This window comes from Pongo pygmaeus, chromosome 1, assembly GCF_028885625.2.
Source record: "Pongo pygmaeus isolate AG05252 chromosome 1, NHGRI_mPonPyg2-v2.0_pri, whole genome shotgun sequence".
Classification (NCBI taxonomy): domain Eukaryota; kingdom Metazoa; phylum Chordata; class Mammalia; order Primates; family Hominidae; genus Pongo; species Pongo pygmaeus.
In genome coordinates this window covers 6543507-6570233 of record NC_072373.2, presented here as the reverse complement: position 1 = coordinate 6570233, position 26727 = coordinate 6543507, and the positions used below count along the sequence as shown (strand labels likewise).

The following is a 26727-nucleotide window of genomic DNA, read 5'->3' as shown; positions in this document are numbered from 1 at the left end:
TCATGAATGGCTCAGTGCCATCCCTTTGGTGATGAGTGAGATCCCGCGAGATCTGGTTGTTTAAAAGGATGTGGCCCCTCCCACTTGCTCTGGCCAGGTGTCGTCCTGCTTCTGCTTTGCCTTCCACCATGAGTAAAAGCTCCCTGAGGCCTCCTCAGAAGCCGAGCAGATGCCAGTGCCATGTTTGTACAGCTTGCAGAACCATGAGCCAATTAAAACTCTTTTTTTTGGTAAATGACCAGATCTCATTTATTTCTTTACAGCAATGCAAGAATGACCTAACAACACCCCTCCACTTCCTTGAAGCACAGGGCTTCCAATTTTGATAACTTATAAGCAGACCTGTGCTTCAAGGAAGTCCAGATGCCCTCCACCTCACGATGAGAAGTCTTCCATTTCCCTTGCCAGCAACTGGTTTGGGAATAGCCATATGGAGCTCTTTGGCCAATGACGATGAGTGCAATGGGAAAGAGGTCTTAAGAAGCATTTCACTGCTCTTAAAAAGGGACATAAGGTTAAGTGCTCTCTTTTGGCCTTTGAATTTCTTTTTTTAAATGAGGATATGATGTCAGGAGCTGTTGATGGCATTTTAACACCTGGAACAGACTCTAGAGCCTGCTGATGCGGAACAGAAAGGTGGAAAGAACCCTGACGATGCTGTTGAGCTGCTGAATTAACAACTCTTCACATTTTTTATGTGGGATAAAAGATTGCTTTACTATTTAAGACATTCTGCCTTGAGTATTCTCTTAGTTAATGCTGAACTTATCACAAGTGACACAGACTAACTAAATATAGGTGTCTTCTAGTTTGTATTTTGTTTTTGTTGTTATATTACAAAACACACACCTGCCATTTCTTCTCTCATTAAAAAAATGTACCTATCAGAAATAATTTTATCTATTTTAGCTCTTTGGGATATAGAATAAACAGAAGTTAGATGCACCAATGAAGGCAGGAGAGGAAAAGAAAAAGTTCAAAGGAACCCAAAATGTGTTGTTTTCATCATTCTGGTCCTTAGAGTTTTGTCAAAAGCAGCCAGCTGATGTGTCTTCAAATGATTCAGTCCTGGGGCTTTCTTAAGTAAAAAATAGACAAATATGAGCATCAACTACTATCATTCAAGGTCCTATTAGACTACAACATGCATGAGATTTCAACCTCTAGGGCTCTGCAATCCATAGGGCCCACTTAGGAGTTATCATCCTTGAATAAAGCCAAGAAGGTTACTCAATTCATTTTCATACTAAACAAATTGAATCTTTAATCACAGGGCAATTATCAGCAAGCTGTTCTTTTGCAATTACTGCCTCCATCCATGAAAGCATTTTTTTAACTATGATATCTAAAAATAAATTCTAAAGTCTCCCCCAAAACAAACTTACAGCTTACATTTACTTTGTAGCATATATTTTATTTGTCTCCACTTCAGCAACTTGTTTCTCTAAAAAATCCATTTTGAATATTTAGGGAAAAGGTGTTTTCTGCCTCGGTGAAACATGATTTTCCCAAAGATTTTTCTTTTTAAAAAAACTAATTTTTCTTATTATTCTGAATTTCCAAAATTTTCTTGCACGTCATAACTCTACTGAAATTCTGAGTAATTTATGTGATTTAGAACTGGGGGCTGAGTGCAGTGGCTCACACTTGCAATTCCAGTACTTTGGGAGGCCAGGGCAGGAGGATTGCTTGAGCCCAGGAATTTGAGACCAGCCTGGACAACATAGTGATACTCCAACTCTAAAAAATTAACATAAATTAGCCAGACATCATGGCATGTGCCTGTAGTCCTAGCTACTCAGGAGGCTGAGGTGGGAGGATCTCTTGAGCCCAGGATGTGAAGGCTGCACTGAGCAGTGATCATGCCACTCCACTTCAGCCTCAGTGACAAAGTGAGACACTGTCTCAAAAAATTTAAAAAAAATAAAATTTGGAACATTAACAATAATATGAAATTATACTGGTGGTTTGAAGCTGTTTCCCGTAAAAAACTATCAAGTGAATCACTACTTTTTATTCTGTTTTAAAGAGGACACAGCAATGGGGAAATGGGTTTATTTGTAACAGGAAGGTTTAATTAGACCCCAAGAGTAGATTTCTAAACAAGGATGAATTTCCCTTTTCTTATTAAATATTGACAAATTGTAATTGTACATATTTATTGAGTGTACCCCCATGTTAATTGCAGCATTATTCACAATAGCCAAGTTCTGGAATCAACCTAAGTGTCCATCAACTGATGAACAGATGAAGAAAATAAGGATGCATTTCTCAGGGAGGCTGTGATGGGCACATTTTCTTCATGTGGTTATGATTTTATTGTATTCCACAGACATCATGGCAAGGTTCTGCAACGTCATCTTATGGGAGTTTAAGGTTCCATGTGATGGACCAGAGAAAGGGAGACCTACCCTCTCAGTTGTGCATTAAAAATGCATCATTGGTCCTCAGGATGAAAGACAAGGGCAGACCTCAAGTTGCCCAAGGAGCTCAGAGGTGAGGGGCATGAGTGTTCTCACTGCAGTTATACTGCAATCACATCCACATCCACAGACCAACAAGCCTGCTGGGGAATCATTACCTCCTTCACCCGCTGCCACCTGCACCTCTAAGCAGAATTATGGTGTAATAAAAGCAGTGCAAGCACAAGTGTAGGAGTTGAAAATGAAAAGTATTAAAAAGGCTTGAATAAAAACCAGTAAGTGAAAAACAAATATATAGCACTTGCTGCAGACAGTATAAAAGCTCCCATTTTTGTCTCAAAAACTTATGAGAAATGGTGTTACCAGTCATATAAAAGTACTAAGAGTTCTGATACATGTTAGACTCATTTGCCAAACAATCAGTAAGTGACAGGCATCTACATAGAGAATTGTAACACTGGGAGGAACCTCGAGAGGTTCAACAATTTCTTTGGCAAGTTAATAATGATGGTTACTCCTTGCTGCATGGATGATAAACCAATTGAAAATAAGAGGGAAGGTATATATATCTTAGTGATCTCTATCTAGGAAATTAAACCTAAGTTACATATTATCTATTCTCTAGTTGGAGGCGCCTGGGTGTAAGGACAATTGGGCTGTGATACTCTCACTTTACTAAGTCATCCACATTTGCTATTTAGTTCAAGGAAGAAGTTGAACTTCCCAGATAGAGATATGAGAAGCTCAGGATTGAGCCCAGGCCGACTCTGTTGAAATTATACACATTAGAGAATGGCTAAGTACTGCAGCATGAGGAATAATGAGCTTCCTAGGAAAAAAAAAAAAATGCATTCATGCACTCTAAATGGAAGAATAGGAAATCAGGATGTGCCCCAGGCACTGGTGGAGGGGACAACAGTGAGAAAGACACATTTCTTCTCTCTCAATTCCACCATAAAGCTTTGCCTCCATAAAGGAATAGGGTCCTAGGAAAAGAAAAGGGGCCCAGCAACAGTAAAGCTCGTTTCCATAGAAAAACCTCAAAGCGCTGGAAACATAAGCAGTGCTACTTTGAAACCAAGAGGTCAGTGTGGAGTGAAATACTGGTTGGAAAAAGATTCTTCCCAGTACAGTAAAGTGGCGTAGTGCACTGGCATGGTTCAGCTTCCAAGCAGATGTGCAGGAACTCAGGCAACCGCAAGCCTCTGCACCAGACCCAGATTCAGCATCTGCAAGTGACTCTGAGAGCAATAGGACAGCAACACGGCACTAACGGTGATCACAGCGGGAGCCACCACCACCATCGTCAGTAGCAGCACGTGTCATGCCAAGGGTGAGAGGTGGCCCAGGCAGCAGGAAGTGGTATCCTTGGCAAGAGTACCATTTCCCAGTTATACAAGGGTCTATCTCTGGACTTTATCCAGTCAGGTAAGCTACTTAGAAGAGTAATCTTTAGCAAAACTAATGCCTAGAAATTCTTTTGATCCCTGATCATCACAAATTTTAAAACACACACATGAAAAAATGTTTCTGATTAAGAAAAGCTGTAAAAACAGCAGGCCTTTGGCATTTGGGGATTTAATGTATTTGGTCTAATTTTTTTACCAGCAGCCCTGAAATTCAATCCCATATGGTACTTCATAAACTTTTGAGACACAAATCTGAACCATGGATGTTGTGCAGAAGTGACTGAGGCCAGGAGGTCATTCAAGCCTCTACATTTCAATAGAGCTTTTCTGAACCCCCCAATTCTTCTTAGGAAGGTGCTGCGCTGGAAAGAACCTTCCTTGGTATAATGATGGTCCTTTTACTATAGCAATAGTGACAGTGAATAAAATGTTAAATTATCCATGTGGTTAACTATACCTTATTGATGACTGCCCTGAGCTATAGAATTAAATGTTAATGAATGGACAAATCAATCTACATAATATCCTACTCAAACTGGACAGCTAATCTTGAAATTACAGCTGGCAAAGATTATATTAAGTTTATTTCTTCTTCCAACAGGTCCATTGGCTAAAACAACACAGTTCCAAATGCAACTAGAAATCTATTCTGTTCATATCAGGAAGGAAATGTTTTCCTAGATAAGTAGCCCAAATAACAGCTCAACAATTTACCCTAAAGCCCATTTATCTTGCTGTGTTTTAGTCTGGAAATAAGCAAGCCTGAGATTCAGAATAGGTGCGAGGCTAGATACTGGCCTACTTACTTTAGTGGTAATTACATTTAATAAATCGTTGTAGGACTTATTATTCTCTCTCCACAGATGATATTAAGTTTGGCTTTTAAGTCGTTTTCTCAGTAAAGACTTTTTAAATCTGTTTTGTTTTGTTTTTTTTCCAATGCTGACCAGCAATTCTATTCAAATAGCTTTTCACCAGTAGCAGGTTTCTAAGCTAAAGAAATGTATGTTTGGCCGGGCACAGTGGCTCATGCCTGTAATCCCAGCACTTTGGGAGGCCGAGGTGGGTGGATCACCTGAGGTCAGGAGTTCAAGACCAGCCTGGCCAACATAGTGAAACCCTGTCTCTACTAAAAATACAAAAAAAAATTAGCTGGGTGTGGTGGTGAGCACCTGTAATCTCAGCTACTTGAGAGTCTGAGGCAGGAGAACTGCTTGAACTCGGGAAGCAGAGGTTGCAGTGAGCTGAGATCGTGCCATTGCACTCCAGCCTGGGCAACAAGGGCGAAACTCCGTCTCAAAAAAAAAAATTTTTGTTAGGTGACCAGATGGAAATGACCAACTATATCATTTCCAACTCCTAATCAGAAGCCCAAAGACTCTTTCAGGGTTGCCATATTGAGGAACTCTTCACCATGCTCTGTGCTTTCGAGAAGCACATCCTCCCATTCTTAAAAACAGGAAAGAAATAAAAGAGTACACTAAGATAAGTACATTCACCATTCCCAGTAGCTCATCTCTGTCTGCAAATCTTTTTGCCTGAATATGTTCTCCTCAACACACATTTTGCCTGGGCATATCAACTTCCTTTCCTCCATCTCGATACCAATCCTGTGACAGTTATTCTAAACCCAATACAAAAGTCAAGTAAAGTGAGATATCCAAATAAAAAAAAATAGCCTAATAAAATAATAAAGACAACTATCTAAAAGCCATAGAGGGCCAGGCATGGTGGCTCACGCCTGTAATCCCAGCACTTTGGGAGGCCAAGGCAGGTGGATCACTTGAGGTCAGGAGCTCAAAGTCAGCCTGGCCAACATGGGGAAACCCCATCTCTACTAAAAATACAAAAATTAGCCAGGTGTGATGGTGCATGCCTGTAATCTTAGCTACTCAGGAGGCTGAGGCAGGAGAATCACTTGAACCCGGGAGGTGGAGTTTGCAGTCGGCCAAGATCATGTCACTGCACTCCAGCCTGGATGACAGAGCAAGACTCAGTCTCAAAATAAATAAATAGGCTGGGAGTGGTGGCTCACTTCTGTAATCCTAGCACTTTGGGAGGCTGAGGCGGGTAGATTGCCTGAGGTCGGGAGTTTGAGACCAGCCTGGGCAACAAGGTGAAACCCCATCTCTACTAAAATACAAAAGAAATTAGCCGGGCGTGATGGCATGCACCTGTAGTCCCAGCTACTCGGGAGGCTGAGACAGGAAAATTGCTTGAACCCGGGAGGTGGAGGTTTCAGTGAGCTGAGATCGCACCACTGCACTCCAGTCTGGGTGACAGAGCAAGACACCATTTTAATAAATAAATAAACACCATAGAGGGTAAATGCCTGCCTCTTTTGAACTCCTCCTTGTACACTGCTCATTATTGATGTTTTGTCAATATAAATGCTAGTTATCAGCGGGGATATTCCATCTGTTCCATGCGGCCCCTGCCTTTCTTTCTTCCTCCTTTACACTTAGAGGACATGAGGCCTTCTAATTCATCTGGTTTTTTCGTTGAAGAAAATGGGGCAGAGGGATAGTAAAGCCCTCCTTTTCATAAACCACCTTCAACAAAGCTCGGGGGATTGTTGTCTTGTTATTACCTCGTTTTTGTAACATTCCCTAGGGTGAAAGAAAGCCACAACAATGATGATAATTAATTTCATTTTTTGGCTTCTAGGATACCCTTATGAATAAGCCCCCAACAGGCCAACACTCTTGGTGTGACCAGGAAGTCAGGATGATGAGAAGACAAGAATTACTCGGTGGCTTATTGGGAGCAGCACCATGAGCAGGCTGATCAGTGTGGAGAAAAAACATCTTGAAATGAGAGCTAGGGACTCCAGAGATAAATATACATTTTTCACACTTTCACACTCCTGAAATGCCCCACCCAAAGTTAGCATCAGCCTTGGAGCGCTGGATTTTTGAAGCATTTCAATGCTTATCCCACCATACTTCCTTCTCTTTTTATTTTATTTTATTTTTATTACACTTTAAGTTTTAGGGTACATGTGCACAATGTACAGGTTAGTTACATATGTATACATGTGCCATGTTGGTGTGCTGCACCCATTAACTCGTCATTTAGCATTAGGTATATCTCCTAATGCTATCCCTCTCCCCTCCCCCCAACCCCACAACAGTCCCCAGAGTGTGATGTTCCCCTTCCTGTGTCCATGTGTTCTCATTGTTCAATTCCCACCTATGAGTGAGAACATGCAGTGTTTGGTTTCTTGTCCTTGCGATAGTTTACTAAGAATGACGATTTCCAATTTCATCCATGTCCCTACAAAGGACATGAACTCATCATTTTTTATGGCTGCGTAGTATTCCATGGTGTGTATGTGCCACATTTTCTTAATCCAGTCTATCATTGTTGGACATTTGGGTTGGTTCCAAGTCTTTGCTATTGTGAATAGTGCCGCAATAAACATACGTGTGCATGTGTCTTTACAGCACCATGATTTATAGTCCTTTGGGTATATACCCAGTAATGGGATTGCTGGGTCAAATGGTATTTCTAGTTCTAGATCACTGAGGAATCGCCACAATGACTTCCACAATGGTTGAACTAGTTTACAGTCCCACCAACAGTGTAAAAGTGTTCCTATTTCTCCACATCCTCTCCAGCACCTGTTGTTTCCTGACTTTTTAATGATCACCATTCTAACTGGTGTGAGATGGTATCTCATTGTGGTTTTGATTTGCATTTCTCTGATGGCCAGTGATGGTGAGCATTTTTTCATGTGTTTTTTGGCTGCATAAATGTCTTCTTTTGGGAAGTGTCTGTTCATGTCCTTTGCCCACTTTTTGATGGGGTTGTTTTTTTCTTGTAAATTTGTTTGAGTTCACTGTAGATTCTGGATATTAGCCCTTTGTCAGATGAGTAGGTTGCGAAAATTTTCTCCCATTTTGTAGGTTGCCTGTTCACTCTGATGGTAGTTTCTTTTGCTGTGCAGAAGCTCTTTAGTTTAATTAGATCCCATTTGTCAATTTTGGCTTTTGTTGCCATTGCTTTTGGTGTTTTAGACATGAAGTCCTTGCCCATGCCTGTGTCCTGAATGGTATTGCCTAGGTGTTCTTCTAGGGTTTTTATGGTTTTAGGTCTAACATTTAAGTCTTTAATCCATCTTGAATTAATTTTTGTATACGGTGTAAGGAAGGGATCCAGTTTCAGCTTTCTACATATGGCTAGCCAGTTTTCCCAGCACCATTTATTAAATAGGGAATCCTTTCCCCATTGCTTGTTTTTCTCAGGTTTGTCAAAGATCAGATCGTTGTAGATATGCGGCATTATTTCTGAGGGCTCTGTTCTATTCCATTGATCTATATCTCTGTTTTGGTACCAGTACCATGCTGTTTTGGTTACTGTAGCCTTGTAGTATAGTTTGAAGTCAGGTAGCGTGATGCCTCCAGCTTTGTTCTTTTGGCTTAGGATTGACTTGGTGATGCGGGCTCTTTTTTGGTTCCATATGAACTTGAAAGTAGTTTTTTCCAATTCTGTGAAGAAAGTCATTGGTAGCTTGATGGGGATGGCATTGAATCTATAAATTACCTTGGGCAGTATGGCCATTTTCACGATATTGATTCTTCCTACCCATGAGCGTGGAATGTTCTTCCATTTGTTTGTATCCTCTTTTATTTCATTGAGCAGTGGTTTGTAATTCTCCTTGAAGAGGTCCTTCACATCCCTTTTAAGTTGGATTCCTAGGTATTTTATTCTCTCTGAAGCAATTGTGAATGGGAGTTCACTCATGATTTGGGTCTCTGTTTGTCTGTTATTGGTGTATAAGAATGCTTGTGATTTTTGTACATTGATTTTGTATCCTGAGACTTTGCTGAAGTTGCTTTTCAGCTTAAGGAGATTTTGGGCGGAGACAATGGGGTTTTCTAGATGTCATCTGCAATCATGTCATCTGCAAACAGGGACAATTTGACTTCCTCTTTTCCTAATTGAATACCCTTTATTTCCTTCTCCTGCCTAATTGCCCTGGCCAGAACTTCCAACACTGTGTTGAAAAAACTACCATCAGAGAATACTACAAACACCTCTACGCAAATAAACTAGAAAATCTAGAAGAAATGGATAAATTCCTCGACACATACACTCTCCCAAGACTAAACCAGGAAGAAGTTGAATCTCTGAATAGACCAATAACAGGCTCTGAAATTGTGGCAATAATCAATAGCTTACCAACCAAAAATAGTCCAGGACCAGATGGATTCACAGCCGAATTCTACCAGAGATACAAGGAGGAACTGGTACCATTCCTTCTGAAACTATTCCAATCAATAGAAAAAGAGGGAATCCTCCCTAACTCATTTTATGAGGCCAGCATCATCCTGATACCAAAGCTGGGCAGAGACACAACCAAAAAAGAGAATTTTAGACCAATATCCCTGATGAACATTGATGCAAAAATCCTCAATAAAATACTGGCAAACCGAATCCAGAAGCACATCAAAAAGCTTATCCACCATGATCAAGTGGGCTTCATCCCTGGGATGCAAGGCTGGTTCAACAAATGCAAATCAATAAAAGTAATCCAGCATATAAACAGAACCAAAAACAAAAACCACACGATTATCTCAATAGATGCAGAAAAGGCCTCTGACAAAATTCAGCAATGCTTCATGCTAAAAACTCTCAATAAATTAGGTATTGATGGGACGTATCTCAAAATAATAAGAGCTATCTATGACAAGCCCACAGCCAATATCATACCAAATGGGCAAAAACTGGAAGCATTCCCTTTGAAAACTGGCACAAGACAGGGATGCCCTCTCTCACTTCCTTCTCTTCTTATCCATCTTTTCTTGGTTCTCATTGGAGATGTTTTATTAGTATCAATGAATGGGCTGGTGTTGGAAAGTTCCCAAGTCAGTTTTTGAAGGAGATTTGAAATCTCAGATAGTGGTGTCTTGGCTCATGATGGCTGACTATGGAAGACCCCTTTCCCACACACAGGCCAAATATTCTAAGTACATACACACACACACACACACACACACACAAAGTTGGAAAATAATGCCAATTGGGGAACCATGGAATACGAATGGAATTATGACTGCCTAGTGCAGAATACGATTCTCCAACAACAGGCCACTCATGCTGGAAATAAAAGAATAACAATATCTGTATGTACAAAGAGAGTATCTGTACACACATGCATGCACACATGTACACACACACTATATTAGGATACTACATAAAGTCACTGTACCACTTACCATGCCCTGTCATTTGCTTAGTAGAAGACTTCTCTCCATCATCTGAATGAGAGTTTACAGGCCATGGTTATAATTAAGGATATTTCAGGAGTTTTATAAAAAGTTCAAATGAAGATGTTTCATCTTTACCAAAACATCTGTATTGAGATTTTACTGGATATATTAAATGACTATGTATTTATCTTATTAGAGCCTTTAAGAGTGGACCCTGTTGGCGCTGAAAATGTAATATCATTTTTAATATACTTATGAGAAAATATCTTTAAGATGTTAGGAAGGGGCAGGAAATGAGATGAGCCTGGAGTATTCTGTAGTTACCACAGCATAAGGAAGTTCCCCCAAATAAAAGGATGTGGGCATGTCCAACGGACACAGGGGCTCACCTAAAAGAGCTTCTCATGACCAAAGCAGGAACAACTTAAAGAATAATAAAAGTACCATCGAACTGGATTTTACCCACAACGTAAGATAAATATCCCAGGGTTCTACTGATACAAATAAAAGTTTGAATAAATAAGATATTGAGGGAAAATAGATTAATCTTCCTTACAAAAAATTACAAAGAATAAATGCAGCTACTCCCTAGCCCAGGAGTTGCTGAACGTGGGGATGTGGGACTTCATGTCTAGCTTCAAAAAATTACAGTGTAGAAAGGGAAAAATAGTAACTTTATAGTGAGAAACCTGGCAAACACTACTTTCACCAAACGATAAAGATTAGCATCATCGATCATGTCATGTAAATAGCATGTATGCCATGATATGATGTGACAAGAAGCACACTTGACCTCTGTGGTACTCCATCCTAATGCCCCTAATCCCAGTCTAACCATGAAAAAAAAATCAGACATGCCCAAAGTGAGGGATATTCTATAAAAGACCCGAACTGTATGCCTTTAAACTGTCAAGGTGGTGAAAAATAAGGAAAGCTTGAGAAACTGTCATGGACAAGAGGTGACTAGGGACACACGACAACTAAATGCAATGTGGTATCTTGGATGAGATCCTGGAACAGAAAAGGGACATTAATTTAAAAACTAGTGAAATTCAGATAAAGTGTGGAGTTGAGGTGTCAACACATTAGGGGAAATGAAAATCAGGAAAAAGGTGTATAGGAGATGCTTGTACTATCTTTGCAAATTTTCTGTAGATCTACAGGTATTCCAAATTAAAGTTTCTTTAATAGAAAGATACATTGGGAATCTCATAGGCAGACTCTTAGCAATGTGTGCACATGTCACAGACATATCATGGATGAAAGCAATAGGATTTCAGGGAATGGAAAAGTTAGGAATCAGTTGAGTCGGAAAGTCAGAGTAGAAGATTCTTAATAATCAAGGCTGGCCAGCCTTTAAGAGTATTTTGGCGGGTTTGGTTGGGTGCGGTGGCTCACGCCTGTAATCCCAGCACTTTGGGAGGCCAAGGCGGGCAGATCACGAGGTCAGGAGATCGAGACCATCCTGGCTAACATAGTGAAACCCCATCTGTACTAAAAATACAAAAAATAAAAAATAAAAAGTAGCCGGGCATGGTGGCGGGCGCCTGTAGTCCCAGCTACTCAGGAGGCTGAGGCAGGAGAATGGCGTGAACCCGAACCCGAGAGGCAGAGCTTGCAGTGAGCCAAGATCATGCCACTGCACTCCAGCCTGGGCGACAGAGCGAGACTCCGTCTCAAAAAAAAAAAAAAGTATTTTGGTGGGTTTGACACATTCCCTGCTGCAGAGTGTCTTACAGTCTCTGATCAAGTGCACTCAGCCAGAGCAGGTCAGGAGCTAAATAATGAGCCAGCAGATTTAGGCAAGGCAACAAGCTAGAACACTGTACTCAGAAAAAATTTAAAAAAGTTAATGTTCTCCTCTAGACTAATGAAAATGGACACATATGGAAGTTGAAACTCCCAAAACAGTCCACCATAAACAGTAACATTGGATATTGAAACAGATCACTAAAGTGACTCCATTTCCCAAGTCTCAGGAGAAAATCAATGAAATCTCAACCTGTGGGATGGTTTAGCTGCAGCCTTGTATATTACCTTCTTCATCTGACAATTATAACTGTGTGAATGCCTAATGGGTAGTTTCTCATGCAAACCTGAGGTTTCTTTCCACTGAATTCTTTCTTGTTTTCTTTCTTTTTTTTTTTTTTTTTTGGAGACAGGGTCTCATTCTGTTGCCCAGGCTGGAGTGTGGTAGCACAATCATGGCTAATTGCAGTCTCATCCTCCTGGGTTCAAGTGATCCTCCCACCTTAGCCTCCTACGTAGCTGGGACTACAGGCATACAGACACGTGCTACCATGCCTGGCTAATTTTTAAATTTTTTGTAGAGACAGGATCTCACTATGTTGTCCAGGCTGGTCTCAAACTCCTAAGCTCAAGCGATCCTCCCAGTCCAGCCTCCCAAAGTGCTGGGATTACAGGCCTGAGTCACCTGCACTCAGCCTCCAGTGAATTTTTGTTGCATATAACATCTGTAGCATTCATCTGGCAGGTAGCATATGCCATCTTATTCTTTCACTCAAATGTCTAAGCCCTGTCTCATTCAACACACATTCATTCATTCATTTACTTGCTGTTTCAATAGTCAAGTTAATCAGTATTAGGAATCTACCAGGCACTGTGCTTGGCATTAACAGTACATTCTTATAAGACACCACTGCTGCCCTCAAAAACTTTCCATTGAGGGCAGAAGATAGACAGCCAATTAAAAAAAAATAAAACAGTGTTGTTAAGGGTTATAATATGCTGTCCATGGTGTTACAGGACCACATAGGAGGGACACCCAACAAGGCTTTAGGTTTAGAAATGATGACATGTAAATTGAGTCTTGAAAGACAACCAGATCATAAGTAACCTGAGGCCAAAGGCCCACTCATATATATTGAATCTTCCAAAGTCTGAAGCTCAACTCCCTGTAGGCAGTAGGTATTGGAATGTTTGTTAATTATAATCACACAAAGATGGATAATATGAATCAAGACCACAACAATGGTGTGGGTCCAAGATACGAAAAGCAGAATTCCAACTTTCAAGTAGTCTTTGGAATTTTCCCTGTTCATTCTTGTGTCCATCATGCCAATCACAGTTTCTGGCACATCCCCGGCACTCAATACATGTTTCCTGAATAAATGAGCTTGCTCAGACTCACCAGATCCAATTCAACAGCAAGTCCTATGAGCTCTTATTTTACAACACTTCTTGCATTGGTGCCTCATTAGTTTTCTACTTCCATCATCTCTTTTTACTTCCCTTTTCACAGTTCCTGTATGGACCACTAAAAAAGATGCTACACTGGTCTCCCCAATTCGAGGCTCTCATTCCTCAACACTGCATGCCACCAGATTTTCTGAAACCTGGGCTTTCCAAATAAAGTATCTATTCAAATATCTCCCCTTTGCTTACAGAATAAAGCCCAGTATCTTCCAAGTCCTCAAGCCCATTGATCTACCATTGTGGGTGTTTTTACACCCAATTCTTCCTTAAATAAACTCTGTCCCCAGATATACTTGTTAAGTCACTGCTCTCCCAAAAAGGTTTTTGGCTGTCCAGATTCTGCTCAAAAGTCTTAATTCAGACCAGTCCTACAACCGGCAGCTCTTCCTCCAGGTCCTTAAGCCAGTACAAACCATCACCAAGAGCGAGGCCTTACTTGATATCCTTCTCTGGACAAGGCATGATTTAAGGTCTCTGAAGCAAGAAGGTCACAATTCACTAAACAATTGCTCCTGGGAGGAACTCCAGGAAAGATAACTACTGGGTATCAGGCTTAAGACCTGGTGATGAAATATGATACAACAAATCCCCGTGACATGTGTTTACCTATGTAACAAACCTTCACATGTACCCCCACAAGACCTAAAAGTTGAATAAAAGTCAGAAAGAAAAAAAAAAGAATGTTTTATCTTCCCTTCTGTTGAATAAAATAATAGATGTTCTACTAAAAAAGAGAATTTATTAAAGAGTGAGTAGTTTAGTGGGAAAGGCAAATAAAGATCCAACTAGATACAGTGTCTTATGTGCAATGGGATAACAGGGAAGGTTGTCTAAAGCAGATGGGGAGGTGAGGAGAGGGAAGGACCCAGGAAGTCATACAGGGGGAGGTGACAAGCAGCAGTCACCCACATGAAGACAACAGTGACAGAGAACATCAAGGACAAAGACCTCCATGGGTTAGAGAGAGTAGGACAGGAGAAGCATAGAGTCTGAGGAGGTATAGCTGGAGAGACGCATTAAGCAAGGCTAAGGGCACTGTAGGCATTTTATTTACTTTTTGTAAACTACCATGGAAATCTACATAAAGATGCAAACCTTCTGTGTATAGCTCTGTAAATGTTTACTTTGTAACCAACACCTAAAAATAGAGATAGAACAGTATTAGCTCCTCAGAAGCCTCCTTCGTGCCCATTTTATCCTCAGAAGTAATCGCTAATTCTGAGTCCTAGCTCCATGCTTTAGCTTTGCCTTTGTTTGTGTGTGTGTGTGTGTGTGTGTGTGTGTGAGAGAGAGAGAGACAGAGAGAGAGAGAAAGAGTGTGTTTCACTACTGTTGCCCAGGCTGGAGTGCAATGGCACGATCTCGGCTCACTGTAACTTCCGCCTCCCAGATACAAGTTATTCTCCTGTCTCAGCCTCCCAACTAGCTCGGATTACAGGCATGTGCCACCACACTAAGCTAATTTTTTTGTATTTAGTAGAGATGGGGTTTCACCATGTTGGTGAGGCTGGTCTCAAACTGCTGACCTCAGGTGACCCACCTACCTCGGCCTCCCAAAGTGCTGGGATTACAGGCATGTGCCACCACGCCTGGCCAGCTTTGCCTGTTTCTTGACATAAATGGAATCATACTGTCTATGTCTGTCTTCTTTCATTCATTACTATGCCTGAAAGAGTCATCCACATTATTGCATGCAGATGCAATAGATATATATAAAATCTCTTTTCAATGCTCAATGTATTACACTGTATGGATAAACTACAATATATTGTTCATTCAACTATAGTTGGATATTAGGGATGCATCCTACTGTGAACAACTAAAATAATGCTTCAGTAAGCATTTGTGTATATGTCTTTCGTTAACCTGAGCACACATTTATTTGATATATACATAGAATTTAAATTTTATAGGTCAAAATATCAAAAGATGTGTTTAACGTAGTAGATACTGCAAACAGTTTTCCAAAGCAGCTATGAATGAAGTCCTACCAGAAGTTATGAGAGCTACAGATGCTCCCCATTTTCATCAATACTTTGGTCACTGTCAATTATTTTATTTTAATTTTAGCCATTCTTGTGTTTGAATAATGGTGTATAATTTTGTTTGAATTTTGTACTTCCTTGATAACTAATGACATCAAGCACCTTTTCATGCATTTACTGCCCATCTGGATATCCTCTTTTGTGAAGTTCCTGTTCAAGTGTCTTCCTCACTTTTCTGTTGGGCTGTCTATATTTTTCTTATTGATTTGTAGGTGCTCTTTACATATCCTGGATTAAAACTCTTTGTCAGAGTGTGTGCTAAAAATATATTCTTCTAAAGTAAATTTTATATATATATATATATATATATATACATATCCTTCTACTTTGTGACTTGTCTTTCATGCTGTTAATCAAATATTTTATAGACAAAAGCACTTACTTCTAATATAGTCCAGTTTACTAATCTAATAAATTGGGATTATTAAAACTGCTTCCAAATTTTTCCTTAGCCAAGTTGATGAAGAATTTTTTTAATATATTTTGTTCTAGAAGCCTCATTGTTTCACTTTCCAATTTAGGTTTACAACTCATATTAAACTGATTCATATTAAAACACAAATGAATATGTATTTTAATGTGGATATGCAACTGACCCAGCACCCTTTTTTGAAAAGATTATCTCTTTCCCACTGCATTACAGAGTCACTTTTGTCATCAATCAAGTATCTATATCTGCACAGGTCTGTTTCTGCACTGTCTAGTTTGTCAGTTGATCCATTTGTTTATCCTTGCACCAATACCACACTGTTTTAATTAATCTAGCTTTAGAATAAGTTTTGATACCTGGAAGCAGGCTTTGTTCTTCTTTTTAAAGATTGTCTTGGCTATTGTTGGCCCTTTGCATTTCCATATAAATTTCAGAATCATTTTTCAATACACACACACACAAACTTGTTGACATTTTAATTGGAAATGGATCTACTCTATAGGTCAATTTAGAGGAGAATTAAAAAGAGGTCTTACCAGCTTTTATTAAATTTATTCCTAAGTATTTGACATATTTATGTTAATGTAAATGGTAATGTTTTTAAGTTTTAGACTAGAATTTCTAATAATTAAATTTTGCCTATTGGCTTTGAATCCAGTGGCCCTGATAAATCCAGTGACAGTATTAATTCATTAAGTATATCTGTAGTTTATTTTGTATTTTCAAATGTACATAATCATACTGTCTGCTAATAGTGACAATGTCATTACACATTTTCCATTCTTATATTTTTATTTCTTTTTCTTGCCTTATTGTATTGTCTATTACTTCCGTACAATGCCAACTAGAAGCAATGACCACGGACATCTCTGTCTCACAATCTGCAAATAATTTTTCAATAGTTCGCCATTAACTGTGATTCTTTTTAAAGAAATTGTTTATCAGAATAGTAATGATTGCTTTTATTTCTTGTCAGTTGAGCACGTTATCATGCATGGGTACACAATTTCATCAAATTCTTTTTCTTCCTCTGTTGAGATAATTGTATGGTCTTACTCTTTTATTCTATTAATATGATATAATATAGTAATTGATTTTCAAATTTCATATCAACTTTGCATTACTGGAATAAAATGGATTTTGTTATGATACATTATCATTATGTATGACAGTATCCATTGCTTATTTTTTTTAAGTATACTTTATCATCTAAACAACCAGTCCCTTGAAGGCAGTATTCTTATACTATTAATAGTTTGCATTCTTCTATTTAATCATAACACTGCAATTGTATCGTAACTCTGTTTATACAACTTTAAACATCTTCAGGGAAGGAACCCTGCACTGGTCTTTGTATTTAATAACATTGTTAATAACACAGTATATGTCAAATAAATGCTTGTTGAATTAAAGACCTCACAGCTTCCTAACACAGTATCTTTCACATGAAAGACACTCAGTAAATATCTGGTGACTGAAGAGTTTGCCAGTTGGTATTTTTTTTTTATGTCAATGAGTCCCATCCTCTCAAATTAACTCCTCATGTTATTGCTGGATCAGACCTAACAACATACTGGCAGGAGCACAGTAGTAGCTCAAGACAGTGAAACACAAGGCTCATTGCCTCCTCTGGAGGATAAAGAAATATATTTATCACCCAGTGGTCATGACATCCAGTCCCATGATGCCCAGGTAGGTAGTTCAACTTGGGCCGACTTCAACTGGCAGGCACAGTAAGACTTTCCAATGCAGATAAGGCTACCTGGGAAAGTTTGCCTCATTCTTCACTTAACTCTTTCATAAGGGCTAGATTTGTGATTTTAGAAATTGGGCTCTTTTTCTGTCTTTCTGAGAAAAATTTAAACATGCTTTTTTGGTTAAAAGGGCTATCTCTTAACAGCCACAGTTTGACCTTTTAACCGTACCTCAACATTTACGTTGTACCCTAAACTTTTAGCACATAGTCTGTGCAGGTATGGATCTTAAGCAATTGGGTAATTTTAATGTCCTCAATATATACAGTTTAAGCAACATTTCTGGTGTGAGGTCTTGCCACAGACTCCACGTCTGTCTAACTATGCCATCTATCAGTCAATTCAGTATGAGAACGTAACTTATTACAACTACTGCCATGTCCCAGAATTCAAAGGACTCATCAGATTTATTTGGAGAAGAATTAAGAACTAAAAACTGTTACTTAAGTTTTTAGTAACAGTTATAGAAGTCTATAGTTATAGTTATAGAAGTCTATAGAGAGAAGTAAAAACTTTTAGAGAAACTAGCCAGAAATTGGCATGTAGCTATTATACGGAAGAAGAGATGAAAAAGAAACCTTAAATTCAATCATCCAGAGCTTCTCAAATTAAATATATTAAATATGATATGTCCCTATGATTATGTTAAAATAAGTCAAGCCACACCCAAGAGAGTTCATAGAAACCAAAAATTCTTCAAAAGACACTGCAATGTCAACCTGCAGTGAGAGAAGTCCATTAGTGGGTAGATATATGTTGACTGTAGTGGTGACAAGGACAGTGATGGGCATCCCCTGAGATCCACTGGAAGACACTCACGAGACATCTAAACTTTCATGTCTTGACTGATGAGTTGGAGGCAGCAGAGAATCCTGCCTCCACCTATAGCTTGTCTGTGTTGTTTATCTAAAACCGCAGGAAATGATCCCAGTAAATGTTAATGTTCTTAAGCATTTGCCAGACTGTTTGTTTGTTTGTTGGATTTTTAATGGAACATTTTAAAGGTTCATTCCCTTAGGTTGAACTCTGTCTTCTGGCGCTTTATGGATCGACTCTGTGGGGGTACAGTATTTTCATGGATCTGCTCCATGGGACAAAAATGGCATTACATAATATGAGCCTAGACCGCTGTGACCAAGTGTGCTCCAATCCATTTATCCTTTTCTCCTCGTGTAAATAATTTATTCCAGGAGGCAAGTGTGCACTTGGCATTTATTTACTATTCACTGGTAACATAAACTCTATTTAAGTAGGTGCAAATTCACACTTAGAGGAGACTTTTTTTTAAGTGTGAGGCACTTACTAAATAAATCAAGATACTATGGCTCACTACAGGTGTGAACATTAAGGATTCTGCTTTTATGCTTTACCAATTCTGTCTTTTGCTTTCTCTTTCAATTTTAAATGGGCTTTCTGAGACATCTTGCAAATAAATAAAATGTTGCTTGACTTAATTCCACCAGCACAAGCTGGGAAGAGAAGCAGAGGTTGGAGACGGGACCAGGAGTTGGTCTCTGCTAGCGGGACCAGCTGAGAGAGTGAGAACCAGAAAAGTCAGCCTCAGAATGGCCAGCCAAGGAGCAAGAAAGGGCCCCACTAGCCAGGAAGAGTCAGGCCCCCAGAGGATGGATGGGAAGCCAGGCAAAGAGACAGCATAAGAGGCCCAAGACAGTGAGCCAGCCTTGCCGACCAAAGGATCTACTCACTTAGCGTCCAGGATCATCATGCAGGCTGATCTCAAATTAGAAATCTGGAAGCTCTTTGGGTGGAGTGAGAGGACTCAGCCTGAGAGCCAGGCAGCACCTGAGAAGTCATTACACCTACAGTTACTGTGTATTGAGCATTTAATACAGGCCAAACACTGTACTAAGTGCTTTGTATGCTGCAGCAGTCTTGTGAGAGTTGGTCACAGATGTTCCCTTCCTTCTGGGTCTTAGTTGGATCCCCTTGTGCTACTCTTGAAGTGAGCCTTGGCCAAGAACCTTTCTTTGGGCAATACACATGAGTCATATGAATGGATGATTTCTGGGTGGAAGCATTGAAAGCCTAAATCATTACATGATTTTCCAACTGCTCTTCAGCTGCTTTGGCAGCCACAAAAACAATATCAGAATGGAGTTTCCCTCGGGCAAGGCAATCAAGATGAGGATGGTCCCCAGCCAATAGGCACAGGTGAGATATGTGAGGTGGAAAGTATACTTTTGTGGTGTCCAAGTCTCTGACATTTGGAGAATGTTCGTTCCTGCAGTACAGACATGGATTGTCTTGTTTCATCATGGCAAACCAGTGACTTATCTAAGGGGGAACACAGTTGTGCATCTTGGTAACTGTGAGTCCTTTTGCCCACAGAATTAATAAGAAATGAAATCGAAGTCTAAACCCAGGTCCCTCTTACCAGGGCTCCTACTCTTAACCACACTTTGACAGGAGCTAATTGAATAAGTGGGAGAGAAAATAAGGCATCTCCATCTTCATAAATAGCACCAGGAAACCTCCATACAGTGCAGCTGGCATAAAACCAGGCAACAAAGTAGAGTGGGCTTTGCATCTCTCCCCCTTTAAAAAAGAAAAATGTTCAAAAAAGCATACAGCACCAAAGGATGCCAGCGTAATGCCATGTTATCCTCTGGGATAGTCACATCTTATTAAATGGTTACCTCCAAAGCAACCCAGCCCTAGGGAGGCTGTAAGAGCAGGGGTGGATTAGGGGGTTTGGAAGTAGTCCCTTGCTCCTCTTGCTTTGCTAGACCAGAATCCTTCACTTTTGCATTAGACCTAAAGTAAATACAGGATCCTACAGAGAACAGAACTTTCACTGTTTCCCAAGCCTAATGCCTTCCAAAGCTCTAGACATTATGAAGCAGAACAGGAAACAAAAGATTTTAACAACCAAGAGCATTATTTGTAACTAATAATACAACATTCTATGTATAGCCAGCAATTTTACTTCTTCCTGAAATTTCCAAGTGGAATTCAAAGTCCAGAATTCTTGTTACAAAACACGACTTCCTCACAGCTTCTCATTCATTATTTTAGTATGGAATGATTCCCTATAAACATTTATTTCTTAGTAAGTGTTCATCTTAAGTGTCGACCAACCAGTGACAGGAACCATATTTAAAGATTGATTCCAATCCTCAACTAATTCAGGTCATTTTTTTCTTGTCCAACCTGAGAATTGGCCCAGCAGCCTTTAAATCAGAAAAGAAGAAATAAATTATTCTCACTTTTAGCAAAGTGGGTGGAAATCCATTCTTTAGTTGTCTGCTTTATATCACATGATTGACTTTCAGATTAATCTGTCCCTCTGAAGTCTGGACAGAGCCCACACACTGCCACATTTCATTTCAGGGGAATTCTGTTATGAAGATGACCAAATATGTGTGTCATTTGAAGTCATAACTTATTTATTTCCTTAATACTTAGATTGGCTTTTAAAGCACCAGCAAAATAACTGAGTAGGCTGTTTTCAGGCATATGATCTCCATCATAATTATTATTTTTTCAACATCATAAAAAAGTGGCCATCCATTTGATTAGACAGACCAGAAGGGTGTTTTTAAACTACCATGTATCACCTTTGAATTTCACATGACACACTCATCCTAATTCCTGCAACATTTGAATCAGAAGGTACCATATATGTTCAGAATGTTGTTTACAATGAAGTCAACATTAGATTTTCATGCTTTCTGTAGCAATGATACCAGGTTACATTTGTTATAGGTGTTTGACATCTCAAACATTAATTTCTATTAGAAATTACCATCAAACTACCTGAAATGTCATAGTGCATTCAACATGATGTATATTATAAACACCTAGCTCTTGAATTCAAATAAAATTTATATTTGTATACTAACTTAATTTTTCATAGCACTTTCATTAATATTAATTCATTAAAAATGTTTGTGATGTTTCAAAGGAGCAAGAGAATACCACCAAGAGATTTATTTGAAGTCCCCTTTCTAATTGAAAGGGGGTGTAGAGAAAAACATCAGCATAGATACATGCATCTCTCATTAAATGTAGTTGAAAAAGTAAAACAAATGCTACACTGATTTAAATATCAAATGAGGAGAGTGATTTTTTAAAAATGAATGCAATGCTCTCTTTTGGAGTATCTGAGTGAAGAAGAAAGCACAGACTCTCACACGCTTTCAAACAACCACATCTTCCTTTCCCTGGTCTCCGATCCTCAGAGGAGGCTGAGCATCCCATGCTCATGTAGAAAGGTGAGACTGCTGTGGCACACATGGTATGACTTGATACTTTCAATGAAAATCTAAAAGTGAGAAAGCATTTAAGTATAATGCGTGCACCGCTCATGACTCAAGACATAGTCATAGAAGGCTGCACTACTGATTTTCAGTAAGAGAATAAAGGAAACAGACCAGCTAAAAGCACAAACTGCAAAAGAACACACATTCAGAGTGAAACTAAAATGAAGATATGTTCTATCACCCTCCCAAAGCTAGACTGTTATCCCTGATACTAAAATCAGCCACATCATTGGTTGATTACATGCTCTTTGCATGTAATACATAAAGATGCTGTTTGCCCCCTTTAAACTAATACCACCACCACCCCCTTCACTAATTCTGGAGAGGGCATGTTTAATGGATACTATTGCCTTTCAAACAGCTTGCCATCCTAGAAATCTTCAGCGACTTCCATGGACTTAAGGATATGAGGCATCCTTTTGACATTAGCAAATGGATCTCTACACAAAAAACAGTGCTGTTGCCCAACTCAAAGCTTCACATTAGAGCTTTCAGTGACTTTCATCAGGCCCTCAGAAAGCAGGCACAGACCTTCGTTTCAGATTATTATAATAGAGAAATGCCCCTTCTTCGCGTGTTTCCTCCTAGGAAGAAGCCTGTTGGTGCTGCAGAGCCCAGGAGGAGCGCTTTGGGGGGCAGATGGGATGCAGGTCGGTGCAGCAGTTGGAAATGCGTGAGTTCTAGGAGTTCTTGGTCTTATCTTTTTTATCATTGTTGGCGTCCTGACCCAAATACAAGGAAACCTCCACATTCCATTAGCAGACTCAATTTGGATTCTGCAGCACTGCAGGGAGAAATAGCATCTTCTCCTTAGCTAGTTGTGCTGCACTCTTGAGATAATTCTCTTAGTTTAATTTTAACATTTGGTTTAAGAAGATGCTGATGGATCAAATTTGAAACTGGATACACTAAACGCCTTTTTAGAAGGTTTTTTTTTTTTCTTTCAAAATAGCAAGCCTTAGGAGCTCAACTCCAGAGCCAATTCACTTCGCGTGAAGTCGGCACTCCTTGGGAGTAGAGGTCCCCTCTCACCGGCTCCCACCCTCCAGAGGGGAGGATTTCTGGGGAGCCCGACGATCCGCTCGTTTTTAGCCTTTCTCCTTGCAACGCGCAAATCTCTCCCTAGTTGGACTTAAGTAGAGAGGATCACCAACTGCTCATCCCAGCGGACACTCTGCAGAAAACTCTAATGGCTTGTGCGCGGGTCCACGCTGGTCGCTAGCGGCGCCAACTTTACTCATTCGTTAATTTGTTAGTTTCTGGACTGAGTAAAACGGCCCCCAAAGACGCGGGCAAACGCCGCTCTAAAGCCCACTACCATGCAACGCCGGGTTGCTCGGAGCCACGCTGGTGGCACTTCCCCTTCGTGCTCATTCTGCACAGGCACCTCCAGAATCCCGTGCAAATGAACCCTACTGGGAGACGCAGGTGGGCAGGTCGGGTCCGCAGGGACCAAGAGCCTGAAAGGGAACCTGCCCTCCCCTCCCCGCAGCCCGGTCATTAAGGCAAGAAACCGCAGGCAGAGAAGCCCCCAAATCCGACCTAGGACGCGGGCGCCTGCCGGGATCCCCTCGCCTGCCCCCCGCGCCCCGCGCCCCGAGCGCGCTCATGCCACCACCACGGGGAGGGTGCAAGCGGCAGGTGCCTGGCCGAGGCCCCCGGGAGCGAGTCGCCCTTACGTGCTCCAGCTTGTCTTTCCTCCGAAGCCAGACGCTGGCGCTGTAGTCCTGCTGCTTGACGCTGCTGTAGAAGTTCGCGCCCACTCGGGTCAGGCTTGGGGAGGGCTCCTTGGGGCGGCTTTTGAGCCTCATCTGCTCGAAGCCCTCATGGGGGGAGGCCGAGAGCCACTCGTGCTGCCGGATCTCCATCCTGACATGACCGGGCGGCCGCCGGCGAGCAGCGGACTCGGGACGGGCGCGCGGGGAGCCGGACGCGGAGGGCGAGCGGGAGGCCCAGCGGGAGCCGGAGGTGGAGCTGGAGACTGAGCTAGAGGAGCGAGCGGGCGCGGGGAGCGCGGGGTGCTGAGCGCCAGCTGGGAGCGCGGCCGGGCAGGAGGGGGCGATCGCGGGAGGCGCGGGGCGGAAGGAGGGAGGGCGAGGTGCGGGCAGGGGCGGGGGCGGAGGGGGACGGACGGGGAGAAGGGGGACGAGAGGGGACAGGGAGGGAAGGGAACCCGCTCTGGGGAGACAGAAGTGCCCGGTGCGGCGGCGACGTCGCCCGGCGGCTGCGGTCCCGAGCGGGAGCTCCGCTCGCCGGCTCCTTGCGGCACCTACTGGGACCCGGGCCGGCTCCCGGGGCGGCGGCGGCGGCGGCGGGGGTGGGGTGCGGTGGGAGGGGCCGCGGCTGGCCCAGCCAGCCCGCGCCTGCAGGTTGGTGCAGTGAGGAGCCGCCGCCGCCCTCCGCGGGGCCAAGAGCTGTGAGCCCGGCCGCCGCCCCTCCCGCCGCGCCCAGGCCCGGGCGGCCGCGCTCCCGCTCCACACCCGCCTTTCCCGAGCAGGCTACACCTCTCCCTGGCGCATCTTTACTGGAAAGCCGGCAGGCGAGGGGAGAAGTGAGCGCCGTCTCCGCGCCTCCTCGGTCCTGCTGGCTGAGCGCGGGGATGGCTCCGGAGGGAGACACTCAGGAAACCACCTCCGCCCTTCCCCCATCTCTATCCAGCGGCGCCCCCTCACCCTGCCCCTGGCTCGCTTAGGCTGCGCCTTCCCCCATTCTGAAAGTTCACTAACTTCCCACCCCGAGGGACTTAGAGCAGAGGGTGCCCAGCGTTCCCCCCTGAAAATAGCCGAGAGACATGTGTTTTCTTGAGCCTTACACGCTACTTTCATCCGATAGTGTGGCGATGCAAATACGCCCGGGGGCAGTAGCTCCTCGGGCAGGCACGCGGGACCGGTTGCTCCCCAGCCCTCGGTGTCCACCTAGAACCAGGCTCCCCGGGCCGCACCCATTCCGATCCTGGGAGGCTGATCCAGGGCTCCTCTGCAACGCTCCGCTTGTGCAGTGACTGTTCCTTAGGTGGACGTGGCCCAACTGCTGTGCTTTTGTTTCTTTTCTCTGTTTCTAGGCCCCTAGGGTCCAGGCTTTTCCTTCGGGGCCCAGCCAAGCATGATGATTGTTAGGAATAGGGTGGCATGTTCGTGATTAAATCTTAAATCTCTTCATCTTTTGCTATCTTTGGAGTCAACCTCTCGAAACATTTTTTGGTTTTATCTAAATGCTAAACAGCTGGTGTTCAGGGTGTCTCGTGTCTGGTTAAAAGCTTGGGAAGTGTATGGAAGCTGGAGAGGTATACAGGGGATTTTAGAGGGTGTTGCCAAGGGTAAACTGAAGGCTCTCTAGCCCTTGGCAGAACTGCCCTACTTGGATGACGGTTTCAAAGACATTCTGGCTGGGATTTCACAAACTTTTAGGACAGGGATTGTGTTTCATATCTTTTCAAAGTCTCCATTTAAAAAAATGGTATAGTAAAAATAGTAGTTGAAATAAAATCCTGTGCACAGTCAATATGGGGATGAAACAACTAAACACAAATACACACGTTTTGGCTGTGCTAGGTTGGTTTTCTTAGGAGCTGAACTATGTTGTGTAATAGATGCCCCGACCTGTGTGCTATCTCTAAGTCTCAAGTTATCCTGCAAGATAAATGTTATTAACCCTCCTTTCCAGTGAGGAAACTGAAGCAGAAGCAGAAATTACACTTCAAAACAAGGATATGAACCAGATTGAAAAACTGTGAAGGCCAGGCGGAGTGGCTCAGGTTTGTAATCTCAGGCCCTTGGGAGGAGGAGGCAGGAGGATCACTTGATCCCAGGAGTTCCAGACCAGCCTGGGCCTACACTAAAAATAAAATAAATTAGCCAGGCCTGGTGGTGCGCATCTGTGGTTTCAGCTACCCGGGAGGCTGAGGCGGGAGGATCACTGAAGCCTGGGAAGAGGAGGCAACAGTGAGCCGAGATCGCACTGCAGCCTGGGCGACAGGGCAAGACCCTGTCGGAGGGGAGGCTGTGAAAACTATACATTCCATTGTATAGTATCTCTGATAATTTTGTTTGTTTGTTTTGTTTTGTTTTGTTTTTGAGATGGAGTCTCGCTCTGTCACCAGGCTGGAGTGCAGTGGCGCCATCTCGGCTAGGTGCAACCTCTGCCTCCCCGGTTCAAGCGATTCTCCTGCTTCAACCTCCCAAGTAACTGGGACCACAGGCGCACGCCACCATGCCCAGCTAATTTTTGTACTTTTAGTGGAGACAGGGTTTCACCACGTTGGCCAGGCTGGTCTCTCAAGTGATCCGCCAGCCTCGGCGTCCCAAAGTGCTGGGATTACAGGCACGATCTGATTTTTTTATTTTTACAATTTGCCCTACTATTCACTGTCCACCAGTTTTTACTATTAAAGTTTAGCCTCCATAGCTTATGCTTTCTTTAAAGTATAACCACACAATTTAAATGACGACAAACAATTATATAGTCTTTTATAATATTGTTAACAGAAAGATGTTATTGCCCTTCTGCAAAGAATCCTCTGCCTTTTGCTGTATGAGATTAGGTATTTGATATATCCAAACCTTGACAAGTGATAGATATGCAATTCAGAGTAATAATGAACTGTTCTACTGTAGAAGAATTTAAACAAATCGTTTCCATATTGTGCCAGATTCTCAAAGTAAATAGATTTTGTTTAAACTATACCTTTATAGGACTATACATAGTGACTGCAGTAGTTGCTACTATCTCCTTCTTTTTTTTTTTTTCGAGATAGAGTCTTGCTCTGTCGCCCAGGCTGGAGTGCGGTGGTGCCATCTCGGCTCACTGCAATCCCCACCTCCCAGGTTCAAGCAATTCTCATGCCTCAGCCTCCCAAGTTGCTGGAATTACAGGCATGCACTATCACGCCCGGCTAAGTTTTGTTTTTTATTTTTAGTAAAGGCAGGGTTTCACCATGTAGCCCAGGCTGGTCT

At 42.0% G+C, this 26727-nt stretch overlaps 1 protein-coding gene across 1 annotated transcript in view; it reads right to left on the bottom strand.

Annotated features, from left to right (window-relative positions):
• Positions 1-23899, bottom strand: part of PLD5 (phospholipase D family member 5) — a 433240-nt gene extending 409341 nt beyond the window's left edge. Inside the window, exon 1 of the mRNA XM_054448618.2 lies at positions 23455-23899. Within this exon, the coding sequence (XP_054304593.1) occupies positions 23455-23643 (189 nt within the window). The 5' untranslated portion in view covers positions 23644-23899. The remainder of the gene's footprint in view (positions 1-23454) is intronic.
• Positions 23900-26727: the final 2828 nt, after the last annotated feature.